The following is a 20,683-nucleotide window of genomic DNA, read 5'->3' on the forward strand; positions in this document are numbered from 1 at the left end:
TTTCTGTTTTCCCAGGTGTCAGGGTCACCTGTGTCTGCAAAAGAGTAGATAGAATGTCATTGGTTAGGAGCACGTATATTTTTCTCCTTCCCCCAGACTACTCTGTATTCTGTTTGATGACAACCAATTTTTTATATTGATATATACATATATACATATATATATATATATATATATATATATGTATATATATATATATCTCCACAAAGAATTAAGAGCAAAAAGGCACTTGAGAAGCAAAAGCTCTGAGGAAAAAATTAAAAGGACTCTCAAGTCAGAAAGTGCAGTCTGCTCATACAAGCCTGACCTGCATAAAATAGGCTGTCATCATGACCAAGTAATTTTTGCCATAAAAACACGATTTCTGATTTAACAAAGCTGGTCTTTTAAAAAGACAGTGATCTCCTTGTGCTTTAAGCAGCATGTTCTGGACAGTCACCGTGTCACTGGTAAACTGCTGGAGCGCTACACCCGCTGTCTTGTCTGAAAGCACCTTTAGAGGGAATTCAGCACATTAAGCTTTTGTTGGTTGCTGAGAAAAGAGGCTGTAGCCAGGCAGTGCTGGCCATTTGGAATGGGGAGAGACATCTTGCTGCCCACATGCCCTTCTCTGCCAGGTGTGTTCCCACTGTCAGCACAGTGTGATCCAGGTAGCCCAGGGTAAAGAGGTTAAGAGGAACAAAGTGGCTGCACTGCATCGGTGTCTGCAGACAGGCACCTTCCACCAAACCTCAAGTGCATTATTGCACTTCCTTCAAAGGGAGGATCAGAAAACCGAAGCCTCTACTTACCAGCTGGTTCTGACTTCCCCTTCAATCTCTAATGCTTTCCTTACAGCCGAAAGCAGATTTTTATCTCTGCCTCATCAAGTTATGGCTGTGCAGCTCCCTGCCATTTTGCTGGCTTCTTAACCCTTTCTTCCTCAACCCCTTCAGAAGTTTCTCAGCCTGGTATTGTGTAGGTATCTGTTCCTCAACATGACAAATAATTTCAATAATTTAAGTGTAGACACCAGGATACAATGTGTATTTTGTAGTGGTCTTCCCAAACAAGTATTTTTCTCTGCTATTTTGTATCAAAACACAGGTTTATTCCTCCCAGCCAGTTATCACAGCACCAACTCCTTTACCAGGTAGCACTGTAAGACACAGAAGGAAATAATCACTTTCGGTTTTAGATGTATAGAGAACGTAGGTCACATTAAAATTCAAGCGCTTTGTTTGAGGCGGTTTTCATTAACTGGTACAGATCCCTGTGCGTACATTACTTACTGTGATTATTTATGACACCAATAAGCCTTACCACATCCACAGACTTTCACGGAAGTTATTTCGTATTTCCATTACAATAGGATGACTTAGGCCTTTCTTTCTGCTGACCCTTGTAAGAAATTTCCAGGGCACTCTTCATTAAGCAGGGCAGTATCCTGCAGACTGGTAAGATTTTGTGAGCTGGCTAACTAATGGTCTTTTCTACGTGTAGCATTACAGCACTTGTTTTTCCCTGAGGAGTATTACTGCAGTTTCTGTGGTTTCCTACTGAAGCGTCAAGCAATTTCTAATGGTTTGTGTAAAAATAGAGACCGGGCTGTTGTAACCTTAGGTTGTTGCTTTCCAAGGGATTTTTTTAATTGTTTTTGTCAGAAGCCATCAATAGCTTTTCTCAGCTGGTGAACCAGGAAAGAGGTTTTAAGAAATAGTATATATATTTCTCTTATGTCCAGGTACATCATTTGTCTATGCATATAATGCCTTTGAAACCAGTGGGCTAGAACTTCACATGCATTTTGTTGTTGTTTTATACCCCTGTGTCTGTTTGGGTTTAATGCCTGAGGGTAAAGTGAAACTTTTTATTTTTGATGAATATCTCCAGATGTCACAGTACCTTAAAATACGGAACTGTTGTATCATCCTGCTCCTACACCTCTTAGCTTCCCAACTGCCTGCTGAGCTGGTTTCATGTGAGCACTTTTTAATTTGAGACAAAGCTTTCAGTGAATGGGCAATGTAACGTCATAGGGACTAATGCAGCCAGGATTGCTCCATTCTCAAGGTACCTTGGCATTACGCGATACTACAGAAACTATTTTCTGTTGCGTGTGACTGCACCGTGTGACCTGAAAGCGTAGTAAGCATGTGGAGGAAACAAACTGGCAAAATTAAGAATCTGAGGTTTATTAATGAAGATTATATTTATTACACAACATTCTATAATTATGTTATTACTACAGCAACACGCGGAACAGAGCTGTGCTCTCGGTTAGGGCTTGCCTGCTACGGGCAGCGCTGCAGGAACCCAGCCCGCAGCACAGCACCAACAGCGCCGGGCTCGGGACAGGTGCCCGCTGCCTTGCAGAGCACACAACCGCCCTCCCCCTGTACCCAACCGCACACACGCCCAATTTTTTCGGTTTCAGGAGGGTTCCCGCTGCCTGCCCGCCGGGACCCCTGCCCCAGCCCCCGGGGCGCAGCGGTCCCGGGCCGCGCTGCCGGGCGGGGAGGCGGCGGCGGCCCCGGCCACCCGAAGGTGTGTCCTGGGCTAGGCGCGGCTCCCCGGCGGGTACTAATCGCCGCCCTGCCCCGGCTCCCCGCCGCAGTCGCCGCCCCGCTGCTCCATCGGCGCGGGGGGCGGCCGCGATGTTGGGGGCCCAGCAGCAGCTGCAGCCCCTCGGGCTGCCCCCGCACCTGCAGCAGCAGCAGCAGCAGCACCACTACTACCGGCGGCAGCAGCACTACAGCACGCTGCCCGCCGCCCGCCGCCCCGCGCCCTGCCCGGAGCCGCTGCCCCGGCCCCCGCCGTGCCGGGAGCCGCCGCCGCCGCCGCCGCCCTGCCCGGAGCCGCCTCAGTGCCGGGAGCCGCTGCCCTGCCCCGAGCCGCCGCGGCCGCTGCCCTGCTTCGAGCCGGCGCCTTTCCAGCGCCACGACGGCGGCCCCGCGCTCGACCGAGTGCGGACATACGGCCCCGGCTGCCGCCGGCCCAGCGCCTCCTGCTCGTCCCGAGCCGCCTCGCCGCTCGAGTGCCCGCACGGCTGCCAGCCGCTGCCCCCCGCCTGCGAGACGCAGCCACAGGTACGGCCCGGCCCGGGGAGGGGAGAGGAGAGGAGAGGAGGCGGCGGGGCCGGGCAGGGCCGGGGCCGAGGCCCAGGAGCCGAGAGGGAGAGGCGCCAGGCCGCAGGTGCTGCCCCGGCTGCCTTCCCCTGGCTGCTCCTCACCCGCAACAAGTGAATTCCCCGTTGAAGCCCCCTTTTCGTTTGATTCTGAGTAAATCCAGCAGTCCTGCATTTGGTCCCCTTGGACGACCCCAGTTTACTTTTTTAAAAAAACTTCTGAACCCCTCAGTCTACTGAAACGTTTTTGCCCATTTTGCCAGCAGCAAAACTGGAAGCCGATGGGGAGCCGCGTGTTGCTCATGCAGCTCCAGGTTTGCCCCACATCCACCCACCAGGCCCCTTGCTCGTGTGTTACCTCAGGGTGCGCTGCCTTGTGAGCAACAGCAGGCACAGGGGGCTGAACGGCCTGAAGCTGGGCAGGTACTGGGGGCACGGTCCCCGCTCAGCTTGGTGTAAAGGTCTCCGCAAAGTAGTTCAGCCGGGTGGCTGAGGTGTCTGCGTTCAGGGAATGTACAGCTTGAAGGTCTTGATGGAATTTAATAGTTTAATAGATACATCTTAAAAGTAGAGATAATAAATTGAGAACAGCTTTGACTATGTAAGAACAGAAAAGGCGATCAGAATTTGTTCTTATACCATTTTTTGTCTCTCATACGTCAGACCATCAATAGAAACAGGACTGACATAATACATTCAATACAGGAACGTGTATTTGTTCCAAGTTCCTCAACTCTTATTTAACTTTCTTTCCTGTGGTGTAAAAATATTTGACTATGAAAAAGAACAGGGATTAAGGCAAATACGAAACCTGATCCTCTTCCAAAACTGCTTTGCCTAGTTTAAAGGCTGCCTTGCTCCGGAGGATAGGGTGACTTCTGTTGGTTCTGTAACACAAGCTGCTTCCCTGGCACGGTGTGTGATGTGGCTGTGGCAGCCACAGATACCTGCTGCACCCAGGTTGTTAATCCCTCCTTGGCAAGATGTGGGGCAGGAGTGTAAACGCGGGACTCCCCTCACAGGTTTGTGATCTGCTTGGCTGGGCTCAAAGGTAGGCTGAATTGTCTTCAGTTACGTTGATGTTCAAGAGAATGAACGCTGGAGGCCCAGACTTCGCCTCTATCCCCAGATTGATGAACAGTTTGGTTACAGACCCAAATTCTGTCCCAGCTCTGGGAAGTATGTTTGATTTTCAGCATCTGTTTTAGTCACCAAGTCCAGTAAGTTGTGCTGATGGAAAAATAATTTCTTGAAGTGTTTTGCTGGATTAAAGACAAAAGAGGGTGTAGTTTAAATTGGGCTTTGTGTGGGTTGCAATTTCAGTGGTGGGGAGCGAAGGTGGTTAATAAGCGTTATTAGGAGGTTTTTCAGGAAGAAGAGGACAACAGATAGGGAAGTCAGTGGGGAGTTGGCAGGAGTTGCTGCCGGCTTGGCGCTGAATGGGAGCGGTCAGAGGAGCGCTGGGAGGGGTGGCCCGAGAGGCGGTCTGGGGACGCATGAAGGTTTCCAGGGAGCTGCCAGGAGAAGGGCAGTGCTCTGCGTGAGAAATTGCCATTTGGCTGCGTAAATGAAGCACTGCAATGAGCTCTGACTCACAGAGACGTTTTACCTGAACGCGAATTCTCAGTTAGTGGCAGCCTGGAGCTGTAGTTTAAGCTTATTACTGTTGATAAGGCGAAGGGCTTTCTTTGAGCAATATTTAATTTACCTCTGCAGAGCTTTTATAGATTAGTGATAATGAACACCTCCATCACTATTAGTACGCTGATATTAAGTCTTATGGTTGGTGTCTTCTGTTGTGTTCACGTACATTTTTAATAAACTAGAGGGAGGGAAAATGTGATAGTGGCATGCATATAGCATGTGTGATTGTGCTTCTTGTGGTTGCAGATTGTTCAGGATTCAGTTTTCTTTCTTTTTTTTTTTTGATTTAACTTTGTTTTATTCTTGGTGTAGAAGCCAAATGCTACTTCCAGACACGACAGGTTTCATATGGAGGGACTGAAGGCACCTCACCTACCAGAACCAAATGATGAATATTGCTTAGAATAAATTCTCTGTGTGATTTACACATGTGAACACTAGTACCACAGCCATGAAAAAATTGGGTATGCACGAGATGTCTGTTTTCAGTGTGGGGTAAAGTCCTGAAGGCCTCTGTGAGGTGTCCCCTCAGGGGAAGCCCTGTAAGAGCTGCTCGTGGCCGGGCCCGTGCTGTGAGTGCTGAGGACTTGCCTCTGCTGTGAGTTTTGTCACTGCCTGTCCTTCCCAAGGTGTGAGCTGCGTGCTCCAAAGGCCTGTGGCAGCGTCATTGAGATCAGGTGTGTTTGTACAGCTTTTCAGTGCATTGAAACTGTGCCTCTTAATTTCGTGGACGATGCTCACCTGGCTTTAACGTGCCACACAATAGCAGTCAGTGCTGAAAAAGAAGAGATCTCTCCCCTGTCACTTGTACTGGATGAGGGCTTGGTCCTGCCAGGCACACCGAAACCCTCGGTTGCCTCACTGCGCTCCAAGGGAGCGTTCTGGCTAACTTGTGTGCAGGGAATAGCAGCGTGCGTTCCTTGTTTCGGTATTTCACTTCTCAGCTCGCACTGTGTAGGTGTCAGTGACACAGAAACCGGGCTGTACGCTCCCAACTCACAAGCTGGCTCCTCTCAGCGCTAGGTCCCGGTATGGAGCCCTGCTGGCTGCAGGGGTCCCCTCCCAGCTGAGCCCTGAAGTACCCATGGGTGTGGGAGGACGAGCAAGCAGCTTTCGAAGTTTTCTGCAGCAGTTATCATTTTGAGATTTCTTAATTACTGTGGCTGATGCTAAAGCAGTTTCTTCTCTACTTTGATTTCTCCTCCGTGGTGCTGTTATGATTCACTCTTGGGAGATTTGGAAAACTGCTTCGGGCTTCCTAAACTTGTGCAACACTTCACAGCTGGAAATTTGACCTACTTCAGAGTTGCTCTTACCCAGTTAAGAATGTCTCTGAGGCTTAACTACAGCAATATAAACTTCCCAAGCCCACGGGTTAAAGGGGTAAATGATTTGTTAGGAAAATTCAAAGCATGCGCTGTAAGGAGGAATAAGTAGGATGTTGTAAACTAACAAATTGCCTAATCCTTAGATGAGATTCATTGGGAATTGTGCTTACTTGGGTAAAGAGCTGGGCACGGAGGCTTCAAGCAACGTGCGTGCACTGTAACAACTGTTGTGGGTCCACAAAATGGAAAACTGCCTACGGTTGCTTGAATTGCTTGTAGACAGTGGGGGGCGAGGGGAGGAGCAAAAGAATCTGCATTTGAACAAGAGCAAAACTGGTGTAATTCGTGGATTTTTGCAATTCAAAGAAGTGTATTTCATTTTTCCTTCAAGAATGAGTCAATGTTCCATGTCAATTATGGAGTTTTGTACCACTTTTTGAAATAATTGCTGCAGTTTGGTGCATTGGGTAGTTGTTTGGTTTGTTGGCAGTTCCCCTGTCCCTCTTATTTTGGCTTTTAAGCAAAATACAAATTTTCTTTCCCTGTTTTTTTAGGTGTTTTAGAGATACATCACTACACAAGCTGATCTTAACCTGAAAGGCTGCAGTTAAGACAGTGTTTTGCGGGACACGTGATCTGCGGAGATCCTGTCCAGTGCTAGCTCTGTGTCCTGGTCCGCTGGCACAACCAGACAGCAAGAACTCACCTCCTCTGACTTATAAATAAGAAGCTGAGGAAAAACAGACTCTTCTTACTGAGAGTCCAGATAGCGTGCTGCTGTGCTGTGTACGGGTTATTTCCTTTTGGGTGGAAAGGCCGTGGCTGTAACACTTCTCAGTGATTTCAGCCAATGGCTCTCAGTACATTTATAGCTGATTACAATACTCTGACTAATTTGGAAATGCATGTAAGCCTGAATTCTGAGCATAAAAGGTTTTAAAGTACAGTAATCACTGAATCTTTACTTCTTTTCTTCCTTGCAGGGCACTGTTCGAAGGATTATTATAGAGAATCCTGAGCAGGTAGGTAAACTGCTTGGGTGAACAACTAAGGCAAACAAACTTCATAGCCTGATGAGCTCTATCTGACATGGCATGACGTGCACCTTTGTTACACAGCCTACTCATTTTCTTCTGCCTGGTTGGATTCTGTAGTTGTGAGAAAATGGTACACTTGGCATTACACCATGGGGGTGAAGGGAAATAGAGATGTGAGATGAGAATCTATAAGCACATTGCACGGATATTGCAAAATAAATAATTCTGGGTTCAAGATGAAATGAATGCACGATCAAATGTGGGTAACTCAGAAAACTCTTCCAAAGCGCGTGCATCTTCACGTTACAAATATTCCTCCTCATTTTCTTAGTCCAAATTATGCTAACTCTGAATTCACTATGTGACAACACTTACGAATGCTTTTTATTAAAATGTTACAGGAGCCATTATCCCCGTTTCTTAGAGGGGGGAATTTCTGCCCTGGAAATAATGTCATCTATGAAAAGACAATCAGAAAGTACGAGCTGTTAAATCCCCACCAAGTAAGTTGGTTGTTTATATAACCTACTGCAAAAGGAAATTGAGACAGTAATGTTCATGGTTTTGTTGTTTGTTTTTGTGAACTTGCACCCACCAGAGCACTACCTTGTCGAGGTACAGTACACATTCTCAAAGATTGGAACATAAACTAGTTTCTAGCTTGTTGTTCTGGTCAGTGGTTTTGTCAACAGCAGTTTTCTTGGATTATAAAACCAAGATGTGTGTCTCCCTGATACATAGCACACACTTAACTTGGAATTGCTGAAAGCATTTATAGAGGAAAATGTCTTCAGCCATTTCCTGTACTTTTTTTTTTAAATGTAAGTAACAAAAACTCAGTAAGTAGTTCAACTGGAGCTCTTTAGTCTCTAAAATACTTGTGAGAACAGGATATAGATGTTTTAAATCAAATAATGGAGGTCCCTGTTGCCTCAGTGAGTATGTTAAGTGGAGCAATATAATGAAACAGCTCTATTAGGGAAAGTGTGTCCTCTGTGCGTTCATTTGCTGCTGCTAAAATATGAGGAGTTGGTGAATTACAGCATTGAAGTGTGACAGTATGAGACAAACTTGTATTCAATTAGGAAAACAATTTTATTGAAATTATTAAAAGATATTTGAAACTGTCATCAGTCTTTCCATGCAAAAACATATTTCTTTCATTTATGTATTCATATGATGCTTCCATCTCGCTAAGATGTGTTCAGAAGCTTAAAAAATGTGTTTCTGTCTTAGGAGAAGCAGTATCAGTTTTCCCACCAGTGTCAGATTCCCCAGCAATCCAACCAGTGCCACGTTATCCAGCCCTGCCAGCCGTCTGAGCAGTCCCAAGTCACTCACCAGTGCCAACAGACACAGACCAGCAGCCCTTGTGAAATAATTCCAGTTTCTGTGACCGATGACTGCAGAGGAAATACAGTGAGGAGGGTAACAGTTCAGACATGTGAACCGGTAAGAATCCTTTGTTTAATGTTTTACTATTCACGGTACATTTTTCTGTGTGGAGTATAAAACTTCACAGACACAAAATTACTCATCTCTGGTCTCAACAGTCAAGCCTTGTTCAAAATCATAGTATGCTATTTTACTGTAATTTTAATCCGTCAAGTCTGGCTGTTTTATTGTGTTGTGGGTTTTTTTTTGTTCGTTTTGTTTTTCTGTATCTGGGAGTGCTACCCATTGATTCAGTCAGGTTTCATCTGTCACTCTTTGTACAGCAAAGGCTGTGTACTACAAGACTCATACTTCCAGTTTTGGTAAATGCTTACACTGCTTTATAAAATGGACATACACCCATTCAGCATTGCTTTCCTTCTCAACTGATCGGTAAGGATTTGAAATAGATTTCAACCTGATGTAGAATTACTTGTCGAATTGAGAATTACTTCACTGGAAGTGCAAAACTAGCTTCCTTTAGAATAGTTTGCATGTTCCTGAGTTTCTACAAGCTGCCAGAGGACACCTATATGTGTGTACTACCATTTCGGTTGGGGGTGGGAATGTAGCAGTCCTTTCCTGTGCATCTGTTCCATATACAGGTGGTGATAACATACTGGGTGTCTTCAGTACTGGACCTATGTGGAATCTTCCATAGCTAGAGACTCTCATTTAAAAAAAAAAAAAACAAAAAACAAAACAACAACAACAAAACACCTTAGGTAAATTCAGCCTGGGCTGCTGTTTTTACTTTTGTTATTCACATACGGCAACGTTTGGTCTTTGCTGGGAGGTGCCTTTAGGTGTTGTTGGGCTTAAAAAAAGGAGGTGGCTTATGTCAGAGCTTCTCAACTCATCCATCAGAAATACTCCGGCATGTGCATGTATGCAAAAGCAGTGAGAATGTGGGGATGCAATTATCATTTTTGCAGTGGGGAATCCTGCACCCGGCTGGGATTGTCTGTGTGCTGTCCACGTGTGGTTTACCCACTACAGCTACAGAAACATTAAAGAATATTAAAGAAAGATTTCCTAATTACCTACAGTTTCCATATTAGAATGATAATGATATTACTGTAACAGATAGTACTTTGCCTGTTGCTTGTTGCTGTAAGGAAAGTCATTTATTTCTGTACCATTTTCTGAAAAACGGAAGACACAGAAGACTGTATTGAGGGAAAAAGGAAAAGAACTGTGTAAACAAGCTGCAAATTAGTAAGAGCAAATGAAAACAAATCCATCATACTTGCAGCATTTTCATGTTCAGCTTTCATCCTGAAGAGGGGAACTCAATTATGATCTTGTTGCTGATCTTCTGTTAGGTGAATTGCTCTCAGGAGAATAATGACCAGCTGGACTGCCGCTACTTTGGCGAGCTCCTTGCCGAACTGAACCGCAAGACCAATGACCTGTACAGTTGTTTACTACAGCATGTGGAAAAGATAGGAGGAAGGTATTGGCCTTATGTCTGCTATGTCAGTTTGGTGTTCCAGAAATTCTAGCAGTGCACAGTTAAGAGCACAATACTGTTTGCAAGTTTTTTTTTCTTTTTGAGTCTTTATAATGTTCTTACCCTTCCCACACAATCACCAGTACTTCATTGTTCCCCTCTCGCTCTCCGTGCTTTCAGAGTTCACTGAAATAAGCTTAAGTAGTCCATCACAGAACCCCTGCCACTGCTAAGTAAACACTTCAGGTGTGTCAATACACTGCAGCGTAGTTCTGGGCAAAGACATTACCCAAGCCAATTAAGAATGTAATTGGGTTAACCAGCCATAATTGGGATAACTGCCCAAAGAAACTGCCTGTGCTGACTGCACTGCTGTCAGTATTCTGGTCTCCTTTGAACAACACATTCCCTGTCAGCTTAAAGGGAAGGTAACGACTTAGTCTGAGGATTTTTATTTTTTTTTTTAATATTTTAAAGATAATCCTTTTGTAATTGTAGTCATGAACTTGGAGTTGTCAGGTTTTCTGTTAATCAGTCCCTTGCATTTTGTCTGTTTTACAGGAACCATGACATCGAATTTACAAGTCAGGTAAGCATCAGGCATGCTCTTACAAAGCTGTTCCCTAAAAGTTAGTCTTAATAAGTCTAAGAGTTAGTCTTAGTCTTAATAAGAATGGTGTGGATCTTGGAACAAATTAAGCCAAGCCAGTTTAGCTGAAGGGTACCGGTCTGTTAGCTAACAACTTCTGCTTGTTAGGCACATTCAGAGCCTGAAACCTACTGCTAGCGATGTATTTGCAAATGTGGTAATACTGAAAGAAGGGAAGTTGAACAATTTGCATTCCAGCATGAGAGTCAAATTTTTTAAGTCTTTCCTGTTATGCCAGTGGTGGCTTCATTGTAACACAGACTTACACACATACACTGTTTTCACTGTGCGCTTTGTGCGTAGGATCTTTCACTCTTGCCAACAAAGCGTTTGTTCAGCAACATACACTGCTGGGCACTGCGAGAAGGGAAGAACGCCGCCTCTTGCAGAAGTGAGGGGAAGTAAAGTTGGCAGAACAGACGCTTTTAGATTTACAGACAGCTCTCTTTTGGGAATCCAGCCCTGATGCAATCACTGGGACCTTTGTTATTTTGGAAGTTATTATTTATATGGTAGAAATATTTGTCTAGGAATGAATTGCATGAAGCAATGTCGCTTAATCACTGGCAGTATCTCCTGTAACGTGTTGGTCATTTGTTTGTTGACAGTCTATTCATTATTTAGAAAAATGAGGTTTGCTCATAATCATTAACTGCTGGGGGTTCTGTTTTAATGTTAATTGCTGTTTCTTGAGAGGAAATTGTTTTGAATGCTGCGTTTTAACAAAATGTTAAGCTTAATGCATATTTTGATATATGCTTCATTTATCACTTCATCTCAGTTTCTATATGCCACATATAAGGCTTTTGAAAAATTCTGGATATACTTTGATCTATTTTCCTTCTTATTTGCCTTGCACTAAACATGTTTTTCATAGTAGAGCTATGTAATTAATGAAGAAACCACATTATGATCAACCAGGCAAAATTCTTAATCAAGATGTCTCCTCCTTTCTCCCTTTGCTTAGACTGAAGATATAGAAGAATTAATTCCCAAAGGACTGTCTGAGGCAACAAAGCAGCAGATTCGTTATCTCCTCCAGGTATGTACATCGCATGGAGGGGGATGTACAGGAGCCTACGGTAACTCAAAACAGTAGAAGTTGGCTCAACACGTACCTGGGAACTGGTACAAAACATAAATTGCTCTGTATTCTGTTTTCTCCATTTATTCTATATGAAGGGTATGGAATCATACAGGTGGCTTCAAGTCACATGTTGTGGTAGTTCACAGATTAGTTGTGTATTTTAAACTGAACTTTACTGCAGCTTTCTTCCAGTTCCACTGGAAACCATTTTGGCTTTTGACAAGTAGGAAAACACTGATTTTTCATCTTTTTATTTGTTTGTGTTGTATATTAATGCTTTATTTTAAAAGCTAAAAGTGCATAGTAGGCATTTTACTGAATATTGAATTGAGTATTGATTACTGCTTATTACATCCACTGCTTGTAACTGAGGTCTCACCTTTTACAAATGGTCTGGCAAACAGCTGTACTAGAGCAGTATCTCTGTGGCACCCAGTAACAAAACATAAACCACTCCTGGTTTGGCTCCATTTATAAATGGCTTTTGTGTTTTTTCTCATCGTATTCTTTAGCTACTTAGCTATCCCTACCTTCTTTTTCAAACAGCCACGTAAGTTTGGCTACAAGGCAATCCAACAAGAACGTCAGCTTCTGAGAACGGTTATGCATTCTGTTGCTTCCTAACATTCTAGCAGTCTGTAACGTGTTTTTCCAAAAACCACTGACTTTATTAAGTGCTTGGAAGACCCCTTCCTTTGATAAAACATTAAAAGCAGTGCTATTGTGAATAGCACTAGCTAGTGTGTGAATCTCAAGGTTGGCTCCAGAATGGTGGACTTGACCTGTAGGTTTGTCAGAACAGGATCCACAGCAGCCTGCACTGATCTGTCTCCCTGGGGTAGGGGTCAGGTGATGCCATCTGAGGGCTGCAGAACACCTCCTGGTGAAGAAAACGTATGTGAGTGAGCAACCTGCTCTGACTTCACAGCTGATCCTGGTTTTTAAGCATGAAGTTGGACAGGGTGACCTCTCGAGTATCTTTCAACCTCACTTATTCTGTGATTCTTTTAGAATGAAGGACACTGACACCAAAATATTTCATGATCTCATGTTAGAACACCATGCCCAGAAACAGTTTCAGCTCACCCTTTTGTGAAAGAACACGTATCTTCCATTTTCTCTAAGTCTATCTGGTTTTACATTCTTACAAAAATGCTTTAAAAATACACAATTAAAGTATCTTCTGGTGAAACAGATTGTCAGCAACTGAAAGAACTGAAATTCCACTTTAATTACAAAAGAATGCTCTTTTGTGAAGCCTCAGTCTCAATACATTACCAGTAGAAATGACAAATATGACAAGGGCTTAATAGTTCTCTTAGATTTGAATAATCGACAAATTTCTTTCATAAAGAAAAATGAGGGAAAGTATTAGAGGAAGAGGAACAGACAGAATTTCACTTTCTTCAGAATGTAAGAAATACATCTTTTGCAAAATGTTCAGCCTATCTAGATGAGTCAAAATTTGAGGAATTCATGTTTTCTTTCAAAGTCATTTTTTCTTTTGAATATTAGAAACGGATCACAAAATGCAACAGTTTGTGATTTCCCATGAATCCACACACAGTTGTTAGCATGTATTAAAAGAAAAAAAGAGAACAGTGTTAGGCTATCATGCATTATTGCCCTTCTTTCTCATCCAGTTGGCTCCTTTAAATTTTAGGGAACTCTTATAGTGAGGAACTGGTTTTGTGGTGTTTTTGCTTGTTGTAGTTTAATACGTTCTCTTGCACGTGGTCTGAAAGGGGCTTTGTCAGGTCTCAAAGATGATGACTTCTTCCTCTGTGGCTTTCCAGGTAGGGTGGTTACCTTATCAGTATAACTCACAAAGCTCTCAAAAAAATGATTGTGTAATATTAATGCATTTGTTTTTATTGGTGTGCAAGTGCAATTCTCATTTACTCTCTTGTTCCTGCATTCTTTAAAAAATCTTGTCCTGTGTGTTAAAAGGCAATCATTCAAATATTGTGTTGTCTGTAGAACGAAGTACTTGAAAATGTGTCTCTTTGTAGAAATCATCAAGAATGACATGCACAGTACTGCCAGGAGTTATTTTCAGCTGTATAGCAGTTCTGTTCTTTTACACATAAACATATTGTAAACAAAGCTCACTATTATACTATATTTTATAATAATATATTTTTCATTTTTTTTCCCTTTCCTAGATGAGAGTAATATCAGATAAATCTTTGAGACTTGTGCTTTCCACTTTCAAAAATTTACGTGAAGAGCTTTGCCACTTACAGGATGACCTGGGGGTAAGTTGTTATTTTTCCATTTCCTGGGCCTCATCCATTTGTTGCTACCTGTCAGTAAGAACTCCATTATGATGAAGCTTAACTTGGGAAGTCCAGATTTCAGGTGCTTTAACAGAAATGCATGGTTTATTAACAGCGTTGCAAGACTTGAACAGCACACGAGGTTGGATTTCTTCCTAGAAGTGGCTTTCAAGCGTTCAGTTTGTTGAAGCCTAATAACCAAATACTTTCAAATGCAGAAAAGGCCTTTGAGTGGACTTAGACTTAGAGCTCTGAACTGGCACACACAAACTATGTATGTCTACAGTGGGGGAGATGTATGGGAACTGTGTTTTTGCTTTTAACATGGACAGGGCGTATATGCCAAGTGCTTACTTAAATAGCATTCTGCCAGGAAGCAGGAGACCTCTGTTCCATTCCTACCTAAGGTGTACTCCTCCCTGCTGGAGTCTGTGCAGTGAAGTGGTCTTTGGTTTGGATTTTTCTGTTGGTTTCTGTTTAATAACTACAAATAAGTCTTTCTGGGACAGACTGAAAGAGCAGTGTCCAAGATAACAGTGCTTACCACACAGCATGAAGCCACAGATAGCTGCAATAATGAGCAAATCTGAGCTATTTGCAGTTAAATGAAAATTGGGTAATTTTCTGTTCTAAAATATCACTTAGTATATTTGAACACACATAGGACTGTTTACTGAAAAATGGCAACTATTGACAGTTCACGTTTTTGTCTTAACAGAAGTTAGAAACTGACAATGTCTTACTTAAGAAGGATTTGGCTTTTAAAGAATCTCAAGTGAAAGAATATGAAACTATGTTGACATCTCTGCGAGAGAACAATCGTCAGCAGCAGGTAAAGCTAAGAACATAATTTCAGTATTTCTACAGTCTGCCAAAAACTAGCCAGTGTGATGGCTTTTTGAGTATTCTCAGTGATTACTGCCTGGTGTATGTTTGTGTGCGTGTGAGCCTGTAACTTCCCTAAGGAACACCATGCATTCGTTCCACTTCTGTGCTTTCCAGCAAGGACTCAGAGAGAGTACTGCGAAGTGTCGCTCTCTGGAAGAACAGCTCCTTTCTCTACGGCTCAGTGAGGGAGAGAAGGATTGTCAGTTGAAAGAAGTGGAATACTGCAAGCGTGCCTTGGAGCAGGAGATCCAGAACCTCAGACTACAGGTAGTAATGAGACCTTCACTACTTCTGTATTCAATAGCTGTTATTCACAGATAATTAAGAAAATAAAATTATAAGATAATTTTATCTTCTATCTTTGTTAAATACTTTGTTTTCTGTAGATCTGCTCTAATCCAACACTTCAGACCACCACAGATGAACTCTCCAGCCGTTATGTAGAGATGATCAATAACTTGAGAGAGGATAAAGATCGTGAGATCCGCAGTCTTAGGGTATGTAGATTAACTTCTGCCTTATGTGTATTCCTCACCTTGTATGACTGGAGGTAACCATTTTTTTTGTTTAATATATATTTTTAAAATTATGTTTTGATTAGGAAACAAAAAAAAATATATATATCATGTGCTTTTTAGTTACTTTCTGGCTCTGCAGTTTGTTTATGCAGCACTAGCGATAGCTCTAAAACCTATCAAAGTGTCATTAAAAAAATAAAAATTTTTTAGATGTAAAAATTAAGAAATACTGCTAATCTCATTAACTCCTAATGGAACGTTTTGTCCTGATGACGTAAGAAACTGCCAGAAGATACCCAACAGAAAATAAAGATAAATCCCAATCAAAACTGCACATAGGAAATCTCTCATTTGAAGAATTTTAGTAGTATTTTACTGCCCTGGAACCAGTTCCACTTACAAACCCGTTAAACTGATATTGGCAGAATTCAGCCTAATCATCGCTTTCTGAATTTATTGTGAAGTTCAAGGTTTATATTTGAAAACAACTGAGTTTCCTGTGTGTCCCTATGTCCGCAGCATTTTGTAAATTATACTAATTCAAGCTTTACTGTTGATGATTTTAATGAACAAAATACATACGGACTTCTAGATGCATACTGAAAGGTCACCTGCAAGGAGTACCTAGCACCTGATTGTTTCTTAACCTGTGTTTTGTAGTCTCAGTTATGCCAATTCCAGCAAGATATATCAAGAAGAGAAGGGAACAACAGTGACTTGCAAATAAAGTTGCATGAATTGACATCGATGCTCGAGGAGAAAGACGCTTGCATTAAACAACAGCAAGAGGTACAACAGGATAGCTTATTTTTTGTCTAAGAATATTTTATGCTTAAGCCTCCACTTACTATGAATGTAGCAACTTAACTAGTTGCTTATTACTTGTTGGAAGCTAGAAGGCACTTGTACCCTTCTGGATAAGGCATCAGGCTTAGGATTATTACTATCTATATAAAAATATGTAATATAAATTAAATAACTATAATATTATGTAATATATATAGTATAATATATTCTATTTGATAGGAATTTCTGCAAGAATTTTTCGTGGATTTAGTGAACTAATACCTGAGGAAACATTATTTATTTCACTTGAATATTTACTGTTGGTTTTCTCAGGACCTCTTCAGACTCAAGCATGAGAGATTATCAAACAGTCAGTCCCCTGGTGTAACAACTGTCATCACTAAGAAGTAATGTACTTATTCACCTTTCTTAAAAATACATCCTTTTGATTTTCCATTGTGTAGCTCTTATAAACTAAGTCCTTACCTCCTGCAAATGTCTTAATGTCAAATGTCTGTTCAACTTAAAGGCAAAAATACTTCAGCTAGTAAAAACCTACAGAGGTTTCAATACTAAACATTGTAATAGCAAATGAACATGTTAAAGTGGCATTAAAATTACAGCATTAGCATTTTAGTTACTAGTAAAAATATTTGGGGGTTGTTAATTGACAGGATTATGTGATAAAATCAGTTAGTGACTTGGATACAGATATGCAGATTTCAGTTTTATAGTTAACAGGTTTGCAACTCTTTTTAATACAGGTACAGGAACCAGTATCCTATTCTGGGTCTTTTGTCTGATGACTACAAAGTTACATCACCTGTCAATAAATCACAAACTATTGTAATCGAGAGGAGTGGAGAGATATGGAAACACGTAAGTTCACCTAGAGATTGCCTACGTAGTCCCTGAAATTCCTAAGTATTTGATTTAACTTCAAAGAAAATATTAGCCAAAACTGACTTCAGAGAAAAAGGAATAGGGCTAATTTAGCCAGGCTGCAGAAAGCAAAGAGACTGACTGAAGTCAAGGAACTGTGCTGGCTATTTCAAGAAGGCAGTAATTGCTAGGTGGAGTATAAATAAAACAACCTGTCATTCTTTTCTCTGGCACATAATTACCTTTAACAAAAGAAGTGGTGTTGCTCTAACAACAGCTTTTGCCCTCATGCATAAGGCAGTCTTCTGGGCATCATTGCCTGTACTAGGGAGTTGGGAACTTCCTCAGTGTTCTGCTCCTAGGTAAAGGTCTGTTTTGGGTGCACAGTGTTCTTCTGAATCACGAGTATTAATTACTCTGCACTATTATTAAAACATATTAAGCACCATATTCCTGAAACTTACATAGAGACAGAGCAGTGACTAATCCAGAAAATGCAAAAGAGTGGTGACTTTTTAAGGAGTGGTTTAATGTTAAAGGAGAAAGTAAGACTGCAGAAGCTATTTATGTTACAGCACACAGGATAGTGTCAAATATGAAAAAAGTAGAGTCTTGAGAAAGATCAGCATGTGTTGCAATGGTGTCTGAAGAATTTGTATGTGGATAGAGTATAGCAGAGGAGCATATTTAAAGAAATATAAGAGCAGTTTTGTGGAGGACACAACCAAGAAAAAGCAATTATGTGAGCAGCTTGAGTAGACTAAGGGTAAAACATCTGGCATGTTCTGAAAGGATACCTGAGATGCTAACTGGAGTAGGATTAAAAAATAAAAGGTCATTGACAAACAGCAGAATTTTATTACTGACCTCCAAAATTCATCCTAATGAAATATGAATGAATTAAAATAATAAATAACAGTAATAAAGAAAAAGCTAAAATCCTTTCCTAGCTTACTTGTTTGTCATAGTTTCCATTATAAAAATGGAAACAATGAGTGTATGCTGCATTTGAAGAGATCAGTATCATTAAATAAATAAGAACTGTTTGTATTTTAAGTTTCCCAAGGTCTTTATCGCTAGTTCTTTATCACTAGTGGCAGTTTCATCTGGAACAGAATTGCTTTGTTGTAAGATAAACTTGATAAATACAGTTTAAGAAGTGCCAATTTCCTTGGAGATTCACCACTATTTGTTCTGTGTTTATGTTCTGTCAGCCACATCTTTGTATCTGCATTCATTACTTAATAGTGATGCTGATTGATAGGTATTGAATAGTGTAGTTTTATACTGCACATAGCATGTACATGGTACTGCCTTTCAAGTAATAATATATATTATTATTATATGATTAACGTATGTTAATAATATCCTTTAGGATACTCAGATGAAGGTACTTGAATCTTTTTGGTAACTTTGATCCAAGTCATATTACACAAAACTTTTAAGGTAGAAATTCTGTAATATCTACTATGTTAGTATCTGATTATTTCCTGCTCTTGGTTGTTTTCATAAATACAAAACATAAAACAACCAACCATAAATCATTGTCTATGGTTTTGTGCTTACTGAAGACAGTGAATCATAGCAGATCTGACATCTGTCAGTTGCTGAACAGAACTGCTTACATGTAGTGATACAGCTTTCATCTTTCCAGTACTAGATGCTGTAAGCACTGAAATGCATAGCATTTGTTAAAGGGGAATGGCCCACTGCCATTTCAGATGCTTAAAAAGTCAGAGCATTAAAGAAAATAAATAAAGGATGCATGCTTTATATACCAGGACAGCTTTGTAAGTATGCGTATTATCTTCTAACAAGCTGCTTTTTTCTCTCAGGAATGAAAGAAATACCTTGGCTATCACAGCTGCTCAAAGGAGTTCACAATAACCAACTGAAGTTGCTTTACTTCCTGCTATTTTTGCATCAGTAAAAGGGTCGGTCTGATAGTGAGAGAAAGGCCAGAGAACAAATGAAGAACATGGAAGCATGAAGATGATGGAAGACAATGTCTTGTCTGCACTGTTGTGAACCTGTGTCCATAAGCTGCCGCTCACATGTGTGTAAATGTTCCTGTTTTAGTATTTTATATAAATGCACTTACTTTTCTCAGAAGAGAAGGGTATGCCGTGCTGTCATGGACTTATTGTTCTTGACAGGACTAGCGTCTGCATCTTCAGTCTCTATTCTTCAGTCACACTTGCAGCAATCTAAGAAACAAAAAGGAAGAACTCTGAAACCTTTTCTGTTTCCTCTTCATAGCATTATCCATGTTCTTGTCTTCTATCCACTTACACAAATTTAAGTCACATACTGAATGGCTGGTTTCAATCAGACAGATTCAACAATCATCACTTTATATTGCTGCCTCTTCAAGATGAAGCAAAACCCAGAAATAGCTTTACTTACCTTACATCTGCCTACGGGAAACTAAGAGACAAAGGCAAAATACTGAACTTGCTCCAGCTATACAGTTTAAACATACCTATTAAATTGGCAGATACTTAATTTGGGATGATGCTGACTTTATAACATTACTGACGTTAAAGTTAACATATTTCAGCTGAACCTTTACAAGCCCCCAAACCAGTCATAATTATTTATTTTGAAGATATCAAGAACATGGTATATTTTTATATTGAAGAACCTAGTATGAAATAGCTCATAAATTTTACTATCAGACTAACTGACTATTTACAATTTTTTGCTCCAGGCAGGACCATGGAAATTCTCTCAACTGATTTGGTATAAATAATTAAGTAGTTGTCTAAGCAACACAGTGCATTTGGTGAGCGGGAAAGTATTAAGCATCATAGGTAAAACTTCATGCCATCAAAAGGTGCTAGCTCTCTATATCACAGGGTTCTTGCTTTGCTCTATTTCTGCAGACTTACATATTTCTGTTTACAAATAATATAGATTATATACAATGTTAAATGGTGAAAGAACCCTGTAGGTTATGTGTAATTATGAAATAAACGTGTGTTTAACTATCCAATGTCAGAGAGTACTGTATTCTATTCCAATGAATAATTTTACTGACACTAACGACTTACCACCTTTGCTGACCTAAACCACCAAAAGAAAAATAAGCATTTTTTTAATGCTATCATAGTGATTGGTGCTGTTATCCCAATAAAAAGAGACACAAATCAACTTTCTTACTTACTGTGCTCTTTGCCATGATTGCAGCTGGGCTTGTCTGGCTGGAAGCATTATACAACCAGTTCCAAAGAAAGAAGCTGTAAACAGCAGAAGCATCAGTTATTAATGGACATATTTTACACTCTTTTCAGTGTACTTACTAACCTTTCTAGCAAATAAATAATACTAAACCGTTTCTTTAGCTCTGTATGACTTAAGACCGTGTAATAGCATAGGCAAAGCAGTAAACGCCCTTAAAAGACAGGAAAAAGTACGGGCTCTCAATACTGTCAGAACTGGTTGGGCGTTGTAATCTGATGACAAATGCCATGTTTAGCAAGTGAACCGTCTTCCATATACACCTGGCATTAAGACAAATTTGAAAACACCCTAATTGTTCCCCATGCTAGTGGCTAACATCCTATTCTAAAAAAGCCTACTTTACTAACCA

General features: G+C 41.0%; 1 protein-coding gene across 2 annotated transcripts; it reads left to right on the forward strand.

The window, feature by feature from the left end:
* Window positions 1-2,553: 2,553 nt before the first annotated feature.
* Window positions 2,554-20,086, forward strand: POF1B (POF1B actin binding protein). Of its 2 annotated transcripts, XM_068697513.1 has the most exons (15): window positions 2,557-3,068; window positions 7,062-7,100; window positions 7,517-7,618; window positions 8,352-8,567; window positions 9,875-10,005; window positions 10,564-10,591; window positions 11,619-11,693; window positions 13,904-13,996; window positions 14,736-14,849; window positions 15,020-15,172; window positions 15,292-15,402; window positions 16,084-16,212; window positions 16,543-16,616; window positions 16,974-17,088; window positions 18,927-20,086. In XM_068697513.1, exons 1-15 carry the CDS (start codon window positions 2,637-2,639, stop codon window positions 18,930-18,932), a joined length of 1,818 nt encoding a protein of 605 aa, XP_068553614.1. In that variant the 5' UTR covers window positions 2,557-2,636; the 3' UTR covers window positions 18,933-20,086. The 2 variants fall into 2 exon arrangements, 1 of the variants encoding a protein (XP_068553614.1); XR_011101208.1 differs by lacking the exon at window positions 16,543-16,616 and having other exon boundaries at window positions 2,554-3,068.
* Window positions 20,087-20,683: the final 597 nt, after the last annotated feature.

This window comes from Anas acuta, chromosome 13 (genome assembly GCF_963932015.1).
Source record: "Anas acuta chromosome 13, bAnaAcu1.1, whole genome shotgun sequence".
Lineage (NCBI taxonomy): Eukaryota > Metazoa > Chordata > Aves > Anseriformes > Anatidae > Anas > Anas acuta.

Bases quoted from the DNA above. Each gene is read 5' to 3' on its own strand.
- POF1B (XM_068697513.1), top strand. From the start codon at position 2,637: ATGTTGGGGGCCCAGCAGCAGCTGCAGCCCCTCGGGCTGCCCCCGCAC. The intron at 11,694-13,903 runs GTATGTACATCG...TCCCTTTCCTAG, and splicing joins AGATTCGTTATCTCCTCCAG to ATGAGAGTAATATCAGATAA. The intron at 13,997-14,735 runs GTAAGTTGTTAT...TTGTCTTAACAG, and splicing joins ACTTACAGGATGACCTGGGG to AAGTTAGAAACTGACAATGT.